General features: G+C 34.0%; 1 protein-coding gene across 1 annotated transcript; it reads right to left on the reverse strand.

Moving 5' to 3' along the window:
* Nucleotides 1-8,498: 8,498 nt before the first annotated feature.
* Nucleotides 8,499-15,247, reverse strand: LOC139839692 (fatty acid amide hydrolase-like). Its single transcript, XM_071829826.1, has 20 exons — nt 15,110-15,247; nt 14,955-15,036; nt 14,737-14,846; nt 13,652-13,712; nt 13,387-13,574; nt 13,182-13,311; nt 12,820-12,897; nt 12,588-12,735; nt 12,327-12,515; nt 12,185-12,256; nt 12,016-12,067; nt 10,951-11,031; nt 10,260-10,343; nt 10,053-10,156; nt 9,756-9,848; nt 9,549-9,617; nt 9,371-9,435; nt 9,136-9,197; nt 8,843-8,938; nt 8,499-8,742 (listed from the first exon to the last, which is right to left on the reverse strand). The coding sequence occupies exons 2-20, from the start codon at nt 15,034-15,036 to the stop codon at nt 8,683-8,685; spliced, it is 1,824 nt and encodes a 607-aa protein (XP_071685927.1). The 5' UTR covers nt 15,110-15,247; the 3' UTR covers nt 8,499-8,682.
* Between the last annotated feature and the right edge of the window lie 705 nt (nt 15,248-15,952).

The raw sequence follows: 15,952 nt of genomic DNA on the forward strand, positions 1-15,952 counted from the left end.
CATTGATGGTACGATTGAAAGTGGTTTGAGAATCGTGTTTGTAATAATTCTTATTGTTGAAGAGATGATCAGAGATATATTCTAGTCGACGGATTATTGAGTATATATAATAATATTCTTGCGAGAATTGTGGTTAAATTCTTAAATACCGGGTTAGTAATGGGTATGTAACTACAAATTTGGGTAAGTTTAGTGAACCCGTGTTGACATTGTGGTTCAGAAATTGCGGGAATTGATTGAACAAGTGTTTTCAAGTAATGTGATGACGACGAATTTATGGTTTAGATGAATTGAATTGGAAAATTCGATGGAGTTATCTAATGGGTAATCTCGTAACCTGATGATATGGTTTACATATGATGAATTAAAAGTGGATTTCCATTCGTCTTTATGATGTGTGATGTGCAATTGTCGTTCTAATGTAGAACTTTTTATGGAGAATTGACGGAAACCAAAATGTTAGTGATAATTGATGGGTTAAATGGTGAACAATTACCTATGACTGGGGAAAAAGTGTGAAAATTTATTAGAATCGATGACGGATCGATGTATTGTCTATGTGTTGTTTCCTGTTTAAAAGGAGTTTAACGGTAGATGGTATTGAACTGATGAGTTGTTATCCTTTTATCTTAGAACTCGGATAGAAAATGACTTGCGCAGTTTTTGAAATATGATTGACCGATGGTACTTACTTATGTGTGCGAGAGAAGAGTGTGATACTATGGTCAATTGTGTAGTAAATTGTCTGACTATTGTGCTGTATGATTGGAATTTAGTGAATTAGAGGAATATCTGTTGCATGTACTTAGAAATTTTTAAGAAAGATAACTGCATAAAAGAGATAGATGCTATGACAAAATGAGTAATTTGTTGATAACAGATGACATAGTGATTTGATATGGACCTTGATCTATGAAAGGACCGTGGAAATTGAGAATGCTGATTGTTAGAACTACGAACTTTGTGGTAACCATAATTATTATTGACGGTGTTTGTCATGAAAGTTAGTTATCCTTTACATCTTGTTAGAAACGGTGGTTGGTTTTAAATGATAAGAGTTTTGATTTGGTTATTGATTTTGGTATGTAAATTTGTTGATTTTGTTGATGAGAAAGACCCTGGTGGTGATTTAACCGACTATGTGTGTTGGAGTACTTGTGTATCGTACGTTTGACTAGCACTTAGATTAGAGAACAGTGGATGTGATTAGAACCTGTGACTTTATTTGTTTTGGTAGACCAGATTCCGAGGACGGAATCTCTTTAAGGGGGGTAGATTTGTAACATCCTTGAATCGGGCCTAGTTGAAATGGTCTATTTTGCCGTTGTGTGGTTTTATATGTTTTTATTTTAATTAACATTTATTTTTATTTGATGACGTGGTTAGGACCAGTTTGTGACAAGGGTCACAGAACAGGTTTGTTTATTTAATTTGGACTTCGTTTGGGTTGGCAAATTATGTACGAAAGATATCAGATAACTGATAAATACCCGTGTGTTGTGATGTATGAGTTTTAAGACTCATAAGTGTTTGGTGGGAGGGTTATTCTTCCATTTTCTAGAAAATTCCCCAAACCCACCCGTTCACTCACCTCTCCATCCTATCAAACCCTAATCTTCAAATCAAGGTCTTGAGCTCAATTAATCATAGCTTCTTGTTCTCTGTGATTTCGTGATCATTTTAAGGTAAGCTTCTCATAGATTCATGTAGTGATTCTTGCTCAAATTGAGTTTTTGTGTTAGTTTTTACAAAATGAGTAATTTCGGTTAAAATGGCTTGATTAAGTGTTGTTTGTGTTAAAATCTTGTGGGTTTATGATCCTAAGTGTTTAGTGTACAAGATGTGGTTGGTTTTGATGTCGAAAACGAGCTCTAGATCGAGTTTTGGTGAATTTAGCTTGAAGTCCGTAACTTGTGTTCAGCTTCTGAAGAAGATGAACACAGTCGGCCGACTGTCGGTCGACAGTCGACCGACTGAGGGTTGAACCGACCGATTAACGACGACAACCGACCGACTGAGAATTACATTCGGCCGATTGATGTAATACCAAGTGAGTCGACCGACTGAGAAGGTCAGTCGACCGACTGTGTCGACAGTCGACCGACTGTAAAAGTCAGTCGACCGACTGAGTGTCCAGGGCAGAATATTTTACCAAAGTGTTGAGTTTTAGCCGTTATGCTGCCCGTTTGTATTTTGATGATTTTGATGTAAATTTTGAAAGTGCACAAGTGTTAAGGAGAAAATTTTTAGCGGACAGTTTTCTGACAAAATTTTCTGTATTGTGTTATTTGGTGTTTATGGACATAAACTAACTCGTGTATATGTATTTCTCAGGAGAAAAGGAGAAAGAGAAGGTTCAGTGATTAGATAGCTGAATACCTTCTCGTTTGCTGGTATTTGGTGAGTGGGACTAACTGGAGAATATAGTATATTGTAGCATGTTATATTATGATTGACATGCTTGTTAGATATACTTATTGTTGTGATTAGTTAGTACCTTGTGATGACTGCATGTTAGTTGATGCTTGTCTGCTGGAGCCCAGTGCGTCCCTATCTTGTGGTAGCCTAATTCGATAGGAGAGATCAACCTGCGGGTTGGGTTCCTCATGTGGTAGCCTATTTGCATCCGTGTAGTATATGTTTGAATGACGCGTACGTCGCGTGTGGATGATTTATGCAGCACGGTATGTAGGAGGAACTTCCGGTAAACCCCAGCCCGATCAACTGGAGGTTAATGGTTTGGCCGAACCGCCGGAGTCTCTGTAGACTGCACTACTGGGTGATGTTTGTGTGTTAGACTATGTGACATGATTAGTATAACACTTATGTATGCTATGGCCTGTAGTTAGTCGTACTCACTTAGCTTCGTGCTAATTCCCCTCCCTCTCCTCCCTGCAGGTTATTAGCTTTTGTAGTTTATGCTTTTGGGGAGAAGACGGGCATGAAGATGTTATGTTAGACAGGAGTCAACTCTGATGTTGTCTTGCTTTATGAAAACAATAATCTTTTTGTAAATATGTCTTCTCTGTATAAACAAGTATTTTATAATGACACGTGACACAGGTTGTATTAACAATAGTTATTGTGGATATCGTATTAAATTAATATTATGCTTCCGCCACGTATTAAAAAAAAAAAAAATTCAGCGGTGTCACACTACAGTACCGCTACAGTACCGCTACAGTGACTTGCTACAGTACCGCCAGCTGCTGCAGTGAATTGCTACAGTGATCGTCTTCTCCGGCGAAAATTCCGGCACCGGTCGTCTTCTCCGGCGAGATTCCGGCGAGTTGACCAAACTTTGACCGCGTTTTCTGGGCTCGTTATAACTCCGTTTAAGTCGCCGTTTTTTGCGTTGGACTCGGTTCGACGAGACGAATCCAATGGTATACTCAAAATTGAATTTTGAGAAAACTTCCGAAAACCCAAAAACTCAACCAACGTCTCTAACCAAGCTCTTGATACCACTTGTTAGGAAGAGGGGATCGCCTGGACGTTGGGAGATATAAATTTGAGAGAAAAAACAACTCTATTACTCACAAGAATAGATTTACAGAGTATTACAAAACTCTTACAAAAAAAAAACTCTCAAAACTCACACACACTCTCTAGGTTGTGATTACACTTCTCTGAGTGATTTAGGATGATTTACAATTGAGGTTTGCACCTCTATTTATAGTAAAAATTCTATGGCGGTGGAAGGGTGTGAACGGAGATGGTGGGCGGCCGTCATCGTGTTCATCTTTGCTTCTTCTACATGGTGTTCAAAGAAGGCTACTTTGAACATCTAGAAGGTGAGCTTCTAGATTGTAGGCTGGAAACTTTCAACCGCTAGATATATTTGATCAAGTTCGTGAGGGGTTTTTGGTCTGTAGATTATTTGGGCTTTGGTTTCCATTGTTTACTCTTCGGCGGCATTGCTGATTTCCTTTTTGTTATCGTAAAGAGGATTATTACTTATAACCTGCATAAACAAAAATATAGTATAATCATAATGAAAAAGAATATGATACAATATAATATAGGCACTTTGCAAGTAACTTATGATGAATCTAAAAACAAAGTTTTAATTACAATCACTATACAATACATATATGCTATATCTATTCATATTAATATCAAGTGGAATAATTTGATTGTCGATGCTTTTCAAGAAGATTTGTCTTTCGTTAAACCCGGTCAAAGAGAGGAGCCAACTAGTCAAACTTCGGATAGAGGGTAGTCTAAAAAGCAATTTTATGGTCGTATAAATGAAGGTTGTGCCTACCTAAGTGTTTCTTTTTTATAGTAATTCATTTCTTATTTATGATATGCAGTCTTTGATGATTCTGCATTAAGGGCTTGCATGAAGAACAACATATTCTTGGGTGATTACATTTTGATCCGTTTCATGATGTGGTATGATGTTCTCGTTTTTCGCTCCTTTATTGGACTGAATTTCAAGTTAGCTTTCTGAAATAAGAGAAAATATTATTTGTGTTATGTTTGATATCAATTGCAATGACTTTTTAAGGATACATCTGATTGTTGATGCTTTTCATGAAGATCTGTTTTTCCTTGCTCAGAATCTGGTTTCTGTAATTACAGAGGGTAAAGCAAAACTTTAGCAATTACAGAGATATTTTTGTTGTCATAAATAATACTCCGTATATAATTATCTACATACACTAAACCTCATAATGAGTTACTATTCCCTTTTTACTAAAATGTCATTTCCATATTTAATTTAATTTTATTGTTTTCTTATAAATGCTAGTACTAACCAATGATAATTAGGCATGCACTAACAAATGACCAGACTACCCCAAACTTTAGATTTGACTTATATCATCTAGCACATGAGTTTTTTCCCTTTTTTTAAATTGTTTTAAATTTTTAATAAATGGAGTAACTACTTTTTTTGTCTTTACCTTTTAAATAAATTTAAGTAGCACAATAAATTACATATAAATAACTAATATTTTTTGATAGACAAATAATTTTTTTCTTAACGTTATTTTAAGTTGCAAACAATTAAAGTGTAATTCGTTTGTAAACTTGAAAAATACTTCATATTTATTATGAGGACAATTAATTTTGTGATACTTACAATGAAATTCACTATTAAAGAAATTCATGGGTTAAATAAATATCGCTATCGCTCATACGATAGTTATGTCACAAAATTCTTAACAATTACCATTCATATTGTATTTTTCTAGCTAATGACAATTTATTCAAATTTATTTTAAAAAGATTATTGCACCCTGCCACATCGCGCGAGTTTCTTTTCTAGTTGGTAACAATTGTTGCACACTAAATAATCATGAGGTATTTTTAAGCACTTAAAAGGGAGATTATTGTAATTTATTTTCTTTGTATCCGGATCTCTTTGTTCATAACTAATGTTTGTACTGATATTTGTGAGTATGCTACAAAGTTACATACACTGGGAAAACAAATTGATCAAGAAAGACCTTACATGAAGATTAAACGGTTTTTAGATCTCCGTACCTTCATCCTTCGCCTCGTTGACAATGTAGATAACGGGATCTTCTCTTTACCTGCAAATCCCATTAGATTTTGGTAACAAGGGTATTGGTTTGAAACACATGGTCATAACTGCAACGGTTTGAAAATGCAAATGTGAGTTAGGGATACTAGGGAGGTTGTTGTTGAACCATAGGTTGAGAAGCCTGAGGTAGTATGATATTATATTGTGGTATTCTCTCTAAAATTCGAATATAAATTGGGAGCCTAAACTTGATGATTGTCTTTGAAGATCGGTGACCGAAATACCAAGAAGGTATGTATTTCTACATCTTACATTGTGGTCTGCTTTGTGAGTACGCTATTTATTAGTCACTGATCAAGATGATCAAAGATATAGTTCTGTGCATAATGCGTTTGTAACTCTCTTGTCTTACAGATGGTTAAAAATATGAAGGAAAATAGTTGGGCATGTTTGGGATGGTGTAATTTATGTGCTTATGGGTTAAAAGTGTGTTCAAAGCTTCTGCAGCCAGCCTAAAATGTATGTTTTATCTCTTTTTTATAAGTTAAAATGTAGCAGTCATTAAAACAAATTGTTTAAAAAACAAGTATTACCTCATTGCATAGCAAGACAAATGTAATAGATGGGAGTATGAAATATAATTTGTAAATTATCAAATTGAGTTAAGATCAATGTCATTTTTATGTTACTTTTATGTTCTGATTCTCAACTAGTTTATGTCTCTTTGTGAAGTTGTTTAGGCTCGTATAATCTCATTTAGCATCAAATTTCCTGGCCGCTGTACCAGCTGTGATACTTGGTGCGGGTTTCGTGTTTCTAGGCTTTTAATTTATTCTTGAAAAAAGATGCATTAAGCACGGATGCAGATAAATTATTAGAGTTTTGGATATATGTCAGAAAGAGTTGAAGGCCAGAATACAGTTTAATGGATAATACGAACTATTCACTATTTGTGTATATTATCTGTGAAGTACATTTGAGTATCTTTAGATGTTAAGCTGCCGGCAATACTTGGCTGCTTGACAAGAGCTCATTGATCTCGTAAAGTGGTTATGTTTAAGTTAAAACACTCACATAGATGGTTTTGTTGAGAATCTTTAGCGTTTAATATACATACGAAAATATCGATTCTGGTAAATTACTCTACTTTTTTAGTTTTCTTCTGTCAAAAGGGAACTGATCTATTAAAATTTGGGTTCTGATTATGAGTTTCTGTTGTTTAGAGTTAACCGGTCAAACTTTAGCCTGCTGGTGACTATTTTTTTTTTTTTTGTTTTTTTGTTTTTGCAGATAGGTCTAAGTATTCTTATGCTTGGATAAGAACGTTGTGTAGGTTGTGTACTTGAATTTCTGTGCTTCCAGTTGGTGATATCTTCTCAATTTCTTTTACCTTGCTCAGAATCCAGGTTTTATTTTTGCAGATGGTGATGCTTAAAACAATTTTCAGTACCAATTAGAAATGCAATTTCCTGGTATACTAAAATCCATACATTTGGTTACTATTCAGGGAGGCTATAGCTGTGTGGTTGTAACTATACCTGGCAATTGAGACCCATACCCTCAAATTCAGGTCAAATGAGTCAAGCTTTCGGGTCAATTGGGTTCTGAGAAAAATTAGGCCTAACAATGTAAATCAAAACTTAAAGAAATATCCAAATGGATTCCTCTCCAACCTATTGAGTCCTATACAAAAAATGAAGGAACAGGTCTAATGGGTATCAATACTCAAAGATCAATAAATAGAAATAGGTCTAATGGGTTTTGTGAGTGGGTCAAATGAGTTGAGCATAAAAAGTTTTATCCGTCAAAAATTTATGAAAACATTCATTGTTATATCATTTATTATGTATATTAATATTTCTTATGTATATATCTAATAAATAATAATTACTAAAATAATGTATAAATGTAAAATAAAAAATAAAAAATAAAAAGCGATGTAACCCATTTGACCCAGTTGACCTGTGACCCGTTTCGACCCGTTACATAAACCAACTCAACCTGACCCATTTTGACATGTTTAAAAAATTGACCCGTTTGATCTATGACCCACTTCAACCCAAAACCATTTTGACCCGTTACCCAAATCGACCCAACCTGACCCGTTTGCCAGGCATAGTTATGTCATTTTATTACAAACAATTGTAGAGAAACTACTCGAATTTATTGCTTTATACCAATAAATCAATATTTGAAGGACCATACTTTCAAAACAAGTATTCAAATACAAATATATCTTCATTGCGTAGCACGACAAAGGTAATATTAAGAGTATGTACCTGAAATGTCGGAAAATATAACTGCAGACCTTAAAACGACGAGTCTAAATGTATGACTAGTAAACTAACGATTGGATTTAGGGTCCATGTCACTTTTATTCGTTTTTATTCTCTGATTCTTAAGTAGTTTATGTTTCTCCATATGGGTTTTTCGGTTGATTTTCCAACTATGCAGAAACCCATATCTAATTCAGCATCAAGTTTCCCTGGCTGTTGTCGCTGCGGCGCTGTGATATATCATGTCTTCGGTATGTATGCTCATTTATCTTCATTTTGAACGCCAGGATCACTCCGTGTAAGATATGGGGATGTAAGTACCAAAACGTTAGTGTAATGTTTATAGTTGTAAGTATTGTATCTACATATTGTAAATATGTAAATGTGTATAGAAGATAAATTATTGACCATCAGATAATACAAGTAGCTCAACTAAACTCCTAAAACTACATTTAATGCTCTCAAGAGGAATCCGTTGAGTATTGTCTTCCAACTTTTGGCTTAATGTATACGAAAATGTCCAATCCTACTGATAATTTACTTTAATTACATGAAAATTTGAACACGATTGAACAAACAATAACATCCGTCAAAAATCGCAAGATGCTCAAGAAGAAATTTGACCATAGCAACCAAAAATATTCATAACTGAGTGGTTGAAACAGGATATACCAGATTATGTTGTCCAGTGTAGGTTATTTTAGGTGTGATACTTATAAAAAATAGTAGATTGAACCTTACACTATATTATATATACCCTACATTTGTAAAATTTATTTCAATCATATATATTCGCTAGTTTATACAAAACTAGCAATTATTACAGTAAAAGAAAAACAGAAAACAAATCACAATTGAGTCCACACAACAAGGCTGTCTATGACTTCAACAATAAGTGTGACCCCCTGCATCTCACACTTTCTTCAGAATATCAAAATATGATGCAGGTTGCTTCGTCTCCATTCGTAATCCCTGAAAATTAATTGATGTGTATGTTCAAATTTTAGTATAAAAATAAAATCATAAACTTGAAAGTTTCAGCCCAAAACTGAAACTTTTGTACTTCCCGTACCTCAAACGCAGCAGCCATACGCAATATTGAAGCTTCACACCATGGACCGCCAATAATTTGCAATCCTATTGGAAGCCCTTGCTTGTCATAGCCAACCTAAATATATTGAAATGCACATATCATGATTCAATACACACACTGAGCTAGAATAAGTATATGAAGTTTATAAGAACCCACGTAACTGTCGATCTAAAAGCATTTGTTTATAAATACTGTTTTTTTTTTTTTTTTTTTTACAAGATAAAAAAAGAGTTTTGCACGGTTAATGCTAGTAAAAATGGAACAGTACTTACAGGTACAGAAATTGCTGGGAATCCAAGAAGATTTGCTGCTAAGCTGAAACGCATCAGATTAGCTGAAAGAAATAAAAAATAATAACAATAAAAAATATCAGGTGATATGAAACAGGTGCAAGTGTTTGAGAATGCATCCAACATGTACCCTATGAAAAATAAGCAGTACCATAATTATAATTTACAGGAAAATTATAGTTAGTTAGCAGAGCGATTTTCTAGGCAAGGTTATCACCTGTAACATTTAAATTAGACTCCCCCGACTTAAGTGCACTTTCGGGAATTAAAGGAGCTGTCATGCTACAATAAACTCAAAGTATTAAACCCCAAGAACAGAAAAAAATATCATTTGTTCTATACATATTTCATAGTTAGATTACTGAATTCGACCAAAAATATCTAGTGGTACGTACCCAGTAGTTGGAGTAACTATGACATCAACGTTCTTGAAAAGCTCAGTGTGGTAGTACATAATCCTGCGCCTGCAATCATATCAACACATAAATAAAAGCAAATGCAAAAAGCTTAATTTAGGGATGTCAATGAACAAATGCAACATAATTTAAACAAAACAAAAAAAAAAACTTTATTTAACACAAATATCTTAACGATAGCCGTACCTGAGACGTTGAGCGGCAACATAATCTGAAGATGTGAATGTGTTAAAAAGTGCAAAATTAACGCGTGAGTCAAGTGTAAGCTTTTTACCCTTCCTATATAAGATAACAGAGAATAAGTACCAGGAATGAACAACACAATTGATGTACAAATATTACATACTGAACATTGGGCTGCAACTTGGGCCATTAATCACGATAATGGGCTGCACTAGGGTCCATTAATCACGATAATGGGCTGCAACTTGGGCCTCAAGATTACCCAACACACTACACATAAAATAAACAACGGATATATACCCATCCTGAAGGTCAGGCATTAATGAGGCTGCCGCTTCAGAACCATAAGATACAACATGGGCTGTTTGCATCTCATCAAGCTCCGGAATTACAATCTCTACTACCTTCAACCATAAACGTTGAAAATATTAAATTACAAAAAATTGCATGCACATGTACATTTTACTCTAGTATTTAGATGATAACAACTTATGTGAGCGAACTTACTTTGCAAGCATAAGTTTCTGAGAACAAATTAAGAGCATCTTCACATTTGTTTGATATATCAGGTGAAAACACATCATTAAACCACTGCAAAAGAGCTACAATGTGAGTACATAATGTTATTATTTCACCATGCATTTATATATATTGAACGTTGTATTTATATACAATTTCATGATATAGGTGAAAAAGAACAATTTTTACGAACAAAAAGATATTTTCTTTATCAAAATCTATAATAAGAATAACATTATTCATGATGAATGTTTTCGAAAAATAAATTCTAACTGGTGAATGATATAAATTATTTTTGGCCCCGAAAACATTACAAGTAATGAATGTTATTGATTTTGTAGAAAATGTCACAACATTTATACTGTAAAATGATATTATTTTTTATAAATGTTGATATTTTTTTCACAGAAATTTAATATTTCCCATGAATTTTCACAAATTTGCGCTTAGAGAATAACATTACATGTATACAATCTTTTACTTCCCCCTCCCCCCAAAAAACTCACTTCCCTGTTGATCCCTCCCCTATATATATAAAACCCAAAAATAGAAGGGAAAAATACATACATACATATATATATATATATATATATATATATATATATATATATATATATATATATATATATATATATATATATATATATATATATATAACCCAAAAATGGAAAGGAACCACCTCTGTGTACTTTCCTAACCGCAATCCTCCCACAACACTGGTGTTTTCATGCAATGATAAATCAGGTAAGCAAGGGGTAGACTACATACAATAAACATGAAATCAGTAAGAACTATGAAGAACGATCATTAAGTTAATTGTAACATATATCAGGGGCGGATCTACCTTAATTCGAGTGGTAGCACGTGCTACCACTCAATCTAGTCGACGAAAGGTAAATTTTTCAGAGTTTTCTTTAATTATATGGAAGTGCAACCACTGGTGGAGCCACCATGGTGCAAGATGGGTCGCACATACTGAAATTTTGGTGATGTATATTTATATGTATGGATTTGTGTAAAAGAAGTTGAAAGCCATTTTGATGGAGGTTTTGAAGATGAAAAATGGTGAAATGTAATTACCAGGGGAGGAGACGACATATCAGGCCCCACTATATTAAATATTTCATGTTAACCCCTGAACTTATTTATATAACTCAATAAGCACCCACTAGTATGAATTTATTTAACATATTAGTCATCTATTTTCAAAAATCAATAATCATTAACGTAAGATTAAAGTTATAATAAAAATGGTTTTATAATACGCACACTTTATATATGCATTGTTACAGTTAGTCGTATTAAACTATTTTGTAATTATTTATTAACGTAAGATTAACCATTTTGTAAATTACTAGTAATTTGACAATATTATATGTCAATCTTTTATTTAGAATTTAGAATAATTATAATAAATAAATTTACGCCCCTATGTTATCCTTCATTTTATTTTAAATTTGTAATAAAAAAACCACAACTCGTTCTATACTATTAACCCATACAAAAGTTGATCAGTGTAAAGAAAAAAGGTAACTTTGAAATAGGGTTTGATTTTTTAGTAGAGGTTTAGGGTCGTTTTTTACCGTTTATCCTTTTGACTTTCAATCCAAAATTTTGGTAACAAATCGCAAAGTTGATCATGAAATTTTTTTGTGCTACCACTGATAAAAATTTCTAGATCCGCCACTGACATATATGAAACATTTGCAGTAGCAGCATATGATTGTGACAGTGCACTGATTACCGGATGCAGACTTATTTTATCATCACGAGAAGATCCTAAGATTGCTGCATATCTGTAAAAAAAAAAAAAAAAAAAAAAAAGACACAAACTCCTTATATATTATCCTGCTACTTAGAATAACTTATATCAATGTTACATGACAATAAATGTTAGACCTACAAATGCTTACATAAGTATAATATCTTCAACATTGGATGCAATTGGACCTATAACTGTTACAGTTGCTCCATCACATAAAGAACTGCAAAATGTGAACGAGGATAAGCAATTGGTGTAACGATTAGTTTGTTTAAATAAATTCAAAAGCTTACCCCTTAATGTCGGTTCGACCGTATGTTGTTTTCAACCCTATGACACCACAAAGAGAAGAAGGAACGCGAATTGAACCTCCACCGTCTGTTCCCAACGCAGCCGAACATATCCCGGAAGCTACAATCGCTGCGGGGCCCGATGAAGATCCACCTGTATACCGTTTTAGATCATGTGGATTGCGAGCAGATCTGTCATAAAATGTATTCGGGATTTAAAATATTCGTATCATCTGAATAGTTGAATATGTCATATAAACTTACCCGTAGTTTGGGTTAACTCCGGTTGTACCCATACCCAATTCATGCATATTGGCTTTTCCAACCAATATGGCCCCACATCTCCTTAATCTTGAAACAGAAACTGCATCTTTCTTAACACTGTGTACCTCATGAAGCCATGTTGTACCACCTGTTTGGAACTTATGCTAAATTATACTCCTACTATAATATTAAAGAATATATTTAGGTACATTAACAGTTGAACTGTATATACCATTAGACGGATAGGGATAACAATCTATGTCATCCTTGATCGCCACAAATATACCATCTAATATTGACAAAGGCTTTCCTGCACAAAACAAAATTGAATATGAATTTTAAAGATGCCCATTTTGAGCATATTCAAGACAAATGTTTCATATGGGTTGTACTGTATCTCAGACACGTCCCCACTAGATTCTAGAAGATAGCTTAAAAGAGAACCGGTCAAATGAATCGAAGAGGCGGAAATTCGTGCAAAGTTTTTTATAACGCATACTGAAACCTTCTAATTAGCTTCTTTAATTGATAAAATATCATTGTAATTATATAAATATTTAATTGCAATTAATCTCATTACAGAAGAATAAGTACCTTCCTCAAACCGTTGTGTGGAAGCTGAAGCCTGTTTTCGAACATCTTCGGGATCAAACGAAATCAGCATAAGAGTTGCAGGTTTCGTATTGCTAGACTCTTCGATTGCACATATCACATGCTCTGCAACCTATTCAACGAAAATGGATAGCGTTTCATTAGCAAATAAAGGACAGAGACTACATATTGGCATGTAGTGACCTACCATCGATGGAGTTGTAATCTTTGACCTGTACGAATACGCATAATCACGAATCTTCCAGTATCTGAAAGGAGTCGAGTCAGAGCCAAGATTGTTAGCAGAATCATATTGCGGAAGACATCGGGTGGCTATTTCAACACGGTCCTCGGATTTTTCGTCTTCTTTGAGGAAAACCACTCCAGATTCTGGCTCTGTTATCAGTTCATATAGAACATGTTATTTTTATGTTTGTGATAGCTTAATGTGTGTGTGTTTGAGTTAGTCAAACCTTGAGGAAGGAACTCAGGTCTAAACATTGGTGGTTCGGGTATCACAGTATCTCTTAACATCTGTTACATATCAGACAATTAGATTCCAAAATTTTGACTTTTATGGTCAAACGAGTCATAATCAGTAAGTCAAATTCATAAGATCTATTCAATCTCAATAAAAAACAGCGATACTACACCTAAGTACATATCAACAATTGTTAATAACAATGTGAAGTAACAATTGTAATTGACAAGTCTTTAGAAGTTCGGGGGTACTTTGTGTAAGTTTCTACAAGTACCGGGATCTAAGCTGTAAATATGCAGGGGGTTAAACTGCAACTTTTCTGTTTTGAGTCGTTAAGTAGCTGAGTCTGTTACTTCTCTGTTTACACTGTTACTTCGTTCCCAATTCATTTTTCTAATTCTGTAATTGTAATCAAGTTTGAGTGAAATCAATAAGCATTTTAGTTTCAATCTTGTTTTCTTTCATTGTTCTGATCTTCAATTTACAACAAACAACTAACGAGCCAGTGGCTCAGTGCTTTAGAAGTAGTGGCGATTCGAGGATTATAATTCAATGGGGCCCTTCATTTTTTTTTTTTCAGTACTAAATATATCTGAATGATATTTTAGTGGTAGTTCACTTTCAAAAAACTACAAATTCGAAAAATATAAGGGGTCCGAGTAATTAAATTTGGTGGTGTACTATACAATTTAAAAGAAAAAAATATAAATCTGAAAAATACATGGGTCATGCAGTTAAATTTAGTGGTGTCTTATACAATTTAAAATGTATTTTCTACTAAAACTCTCGAACTAGTGTTGTCCCGTGACCCCACGGGCTTGTTACTAAATTCGTCACTGTTTAGAAGCTGGGCCCCATATATGGAAGCCTTGCCAAATATTGGTGCGGGTTCGATCCTCGTTCACGTCATATATGGAGGTATTTTACAGGCATCAAACCCTTACTGGGTGGAGCGGGGCGGGGTTGTTGGGTTTCAATATGAAACACCAAGTTAACGTTAAAGTGTGCCTGCAATTTTTGCCAAACAATTATTGATAACAGATGGTTTATATTGATTTGATCAAGATTAGAACACACCTCATTGATTTTGTTTTGTTTCTTCAGGTAACTAAGGATCAACGAACCAATCAAAGGCAATTCAACTAACATAACAAATAACTTAAGGGCTAACCCAGTTATATGAGGCGCTGCAACAAACCCAACAATTCAAACATCACAGATTTATTATACTTTATTTCACACCAAAATAAATTAAATATGAATATGAATAAATAAATATAAATAAATAAAAGTACCTTCAATTTGTGAAGCATTATACTTAATAACAGTCAAGTCAACTTCAGTAACAGGCAGCATAACTCTCTTTGTCTTCCCCATCTTCACACAGACATTTCATCAAACATCATGTATGCATATTATAATATATATTTAATGAAACACAAATACTTACAATTTTGATGGTGAGGAATTAGGGGGAAATAAACATAGATTGTAATTGTACTTGTTTTATGTAGATCACGTGATGACGATTGATGACATCGGAATTCCCTTTGACGAGGTTAATGATTTGAAAAAAAATATGCAGTTTTTATTTATTTTTTAGTTAGTGTTGAGTGTACTCAGTTGACAGCTTTACCCACTCTTGACTCCGATATAACCGGTTTTATTGTCTGTAATTATTAATCGACCCCTATTTGACCCCCTGCGCCTCAACTTTGACTCTTTTTTTTTTTTTTTTTTTTTTATTACTAGCAAGGTTGCAAAATTCGCTATTCGGAGATTAATCGGTCAGGACTTTGAAAGGATTAATCGGCAATTCGAAGATTAATCAAAAATTAATCGGATTGTACTTTATGCATTTTAATATTAAATTTCAACAATTATATGCGTAAATATAGAAGAAAATCATAAACATAAACATAAATTTTAACATAATTGTCTAAATTTGTTCATTTTGTTCAAAAACTAAAATTTATAGTTTAAATACATGTTAAGATGCTGACCATAATTGACTTTGACCGACTTTGATTACCAAATTCGATTTTGATCCATCAATTGACGTTCACCGAAGAATGGGCCAATAGCCTAGTGGTGAATGACTCACTCTCCCTTAGGGGAGGTGAGGGTTCGATTCCCACTAGGTGAGGATTTTCCAAATAATTGGATCAAAAACCATTCTTACCGGGCCCAAATGATCCCTTGGTCTCACGCATGCGAAGATTGAAACAATGACAATGCAGGTTCGTTTATCGGGCCTGACATGCTGTGAGAAAATGGGTGATGGTATTTCGCC

The sequence above is a fragment of the Rutidosis leptorrhynchoides genome, chromosome 4 (genome assembly GCF_046630445.1).
Source record: "Rutidosis leptorrhynchoides isolate AG116_Rl617_1_P2 chromosome 4, CSIRO_AGI_Rlap_v1, whole genome shotgun sequence".
Taxonomy (NCBI): Eukaryota; Viridiplantae; Streptophyta; class Magnoliopsida; order Asterales; family Asteraceae; genus Rutidosis; species Rutidosis leptorrhynchoides.

Coding starts and splice junctions, on each gene's coding strand:
- LOC139839692 (XM_071829826.1), bottom strand. CDS start 15,036: ATGGGGAAGACAAAGAGAGTTATGCTGCCTGTTACTGAAGTTGACTTG. Junction 12,516..12,587: donor GGAGTTAACCCAAACTACGG/GTAAGTTTATAT, acceptor ATTTTATGACAG/ATCTGCTCGCAATCCACATG. Junction 10,157..10,259: donor CAGAAACTTATGCTTGCAAA/GTAAGTTCGCTC, acceptor TTATGGTTGAAG/GTAGTAGAGATTGTAATTCC.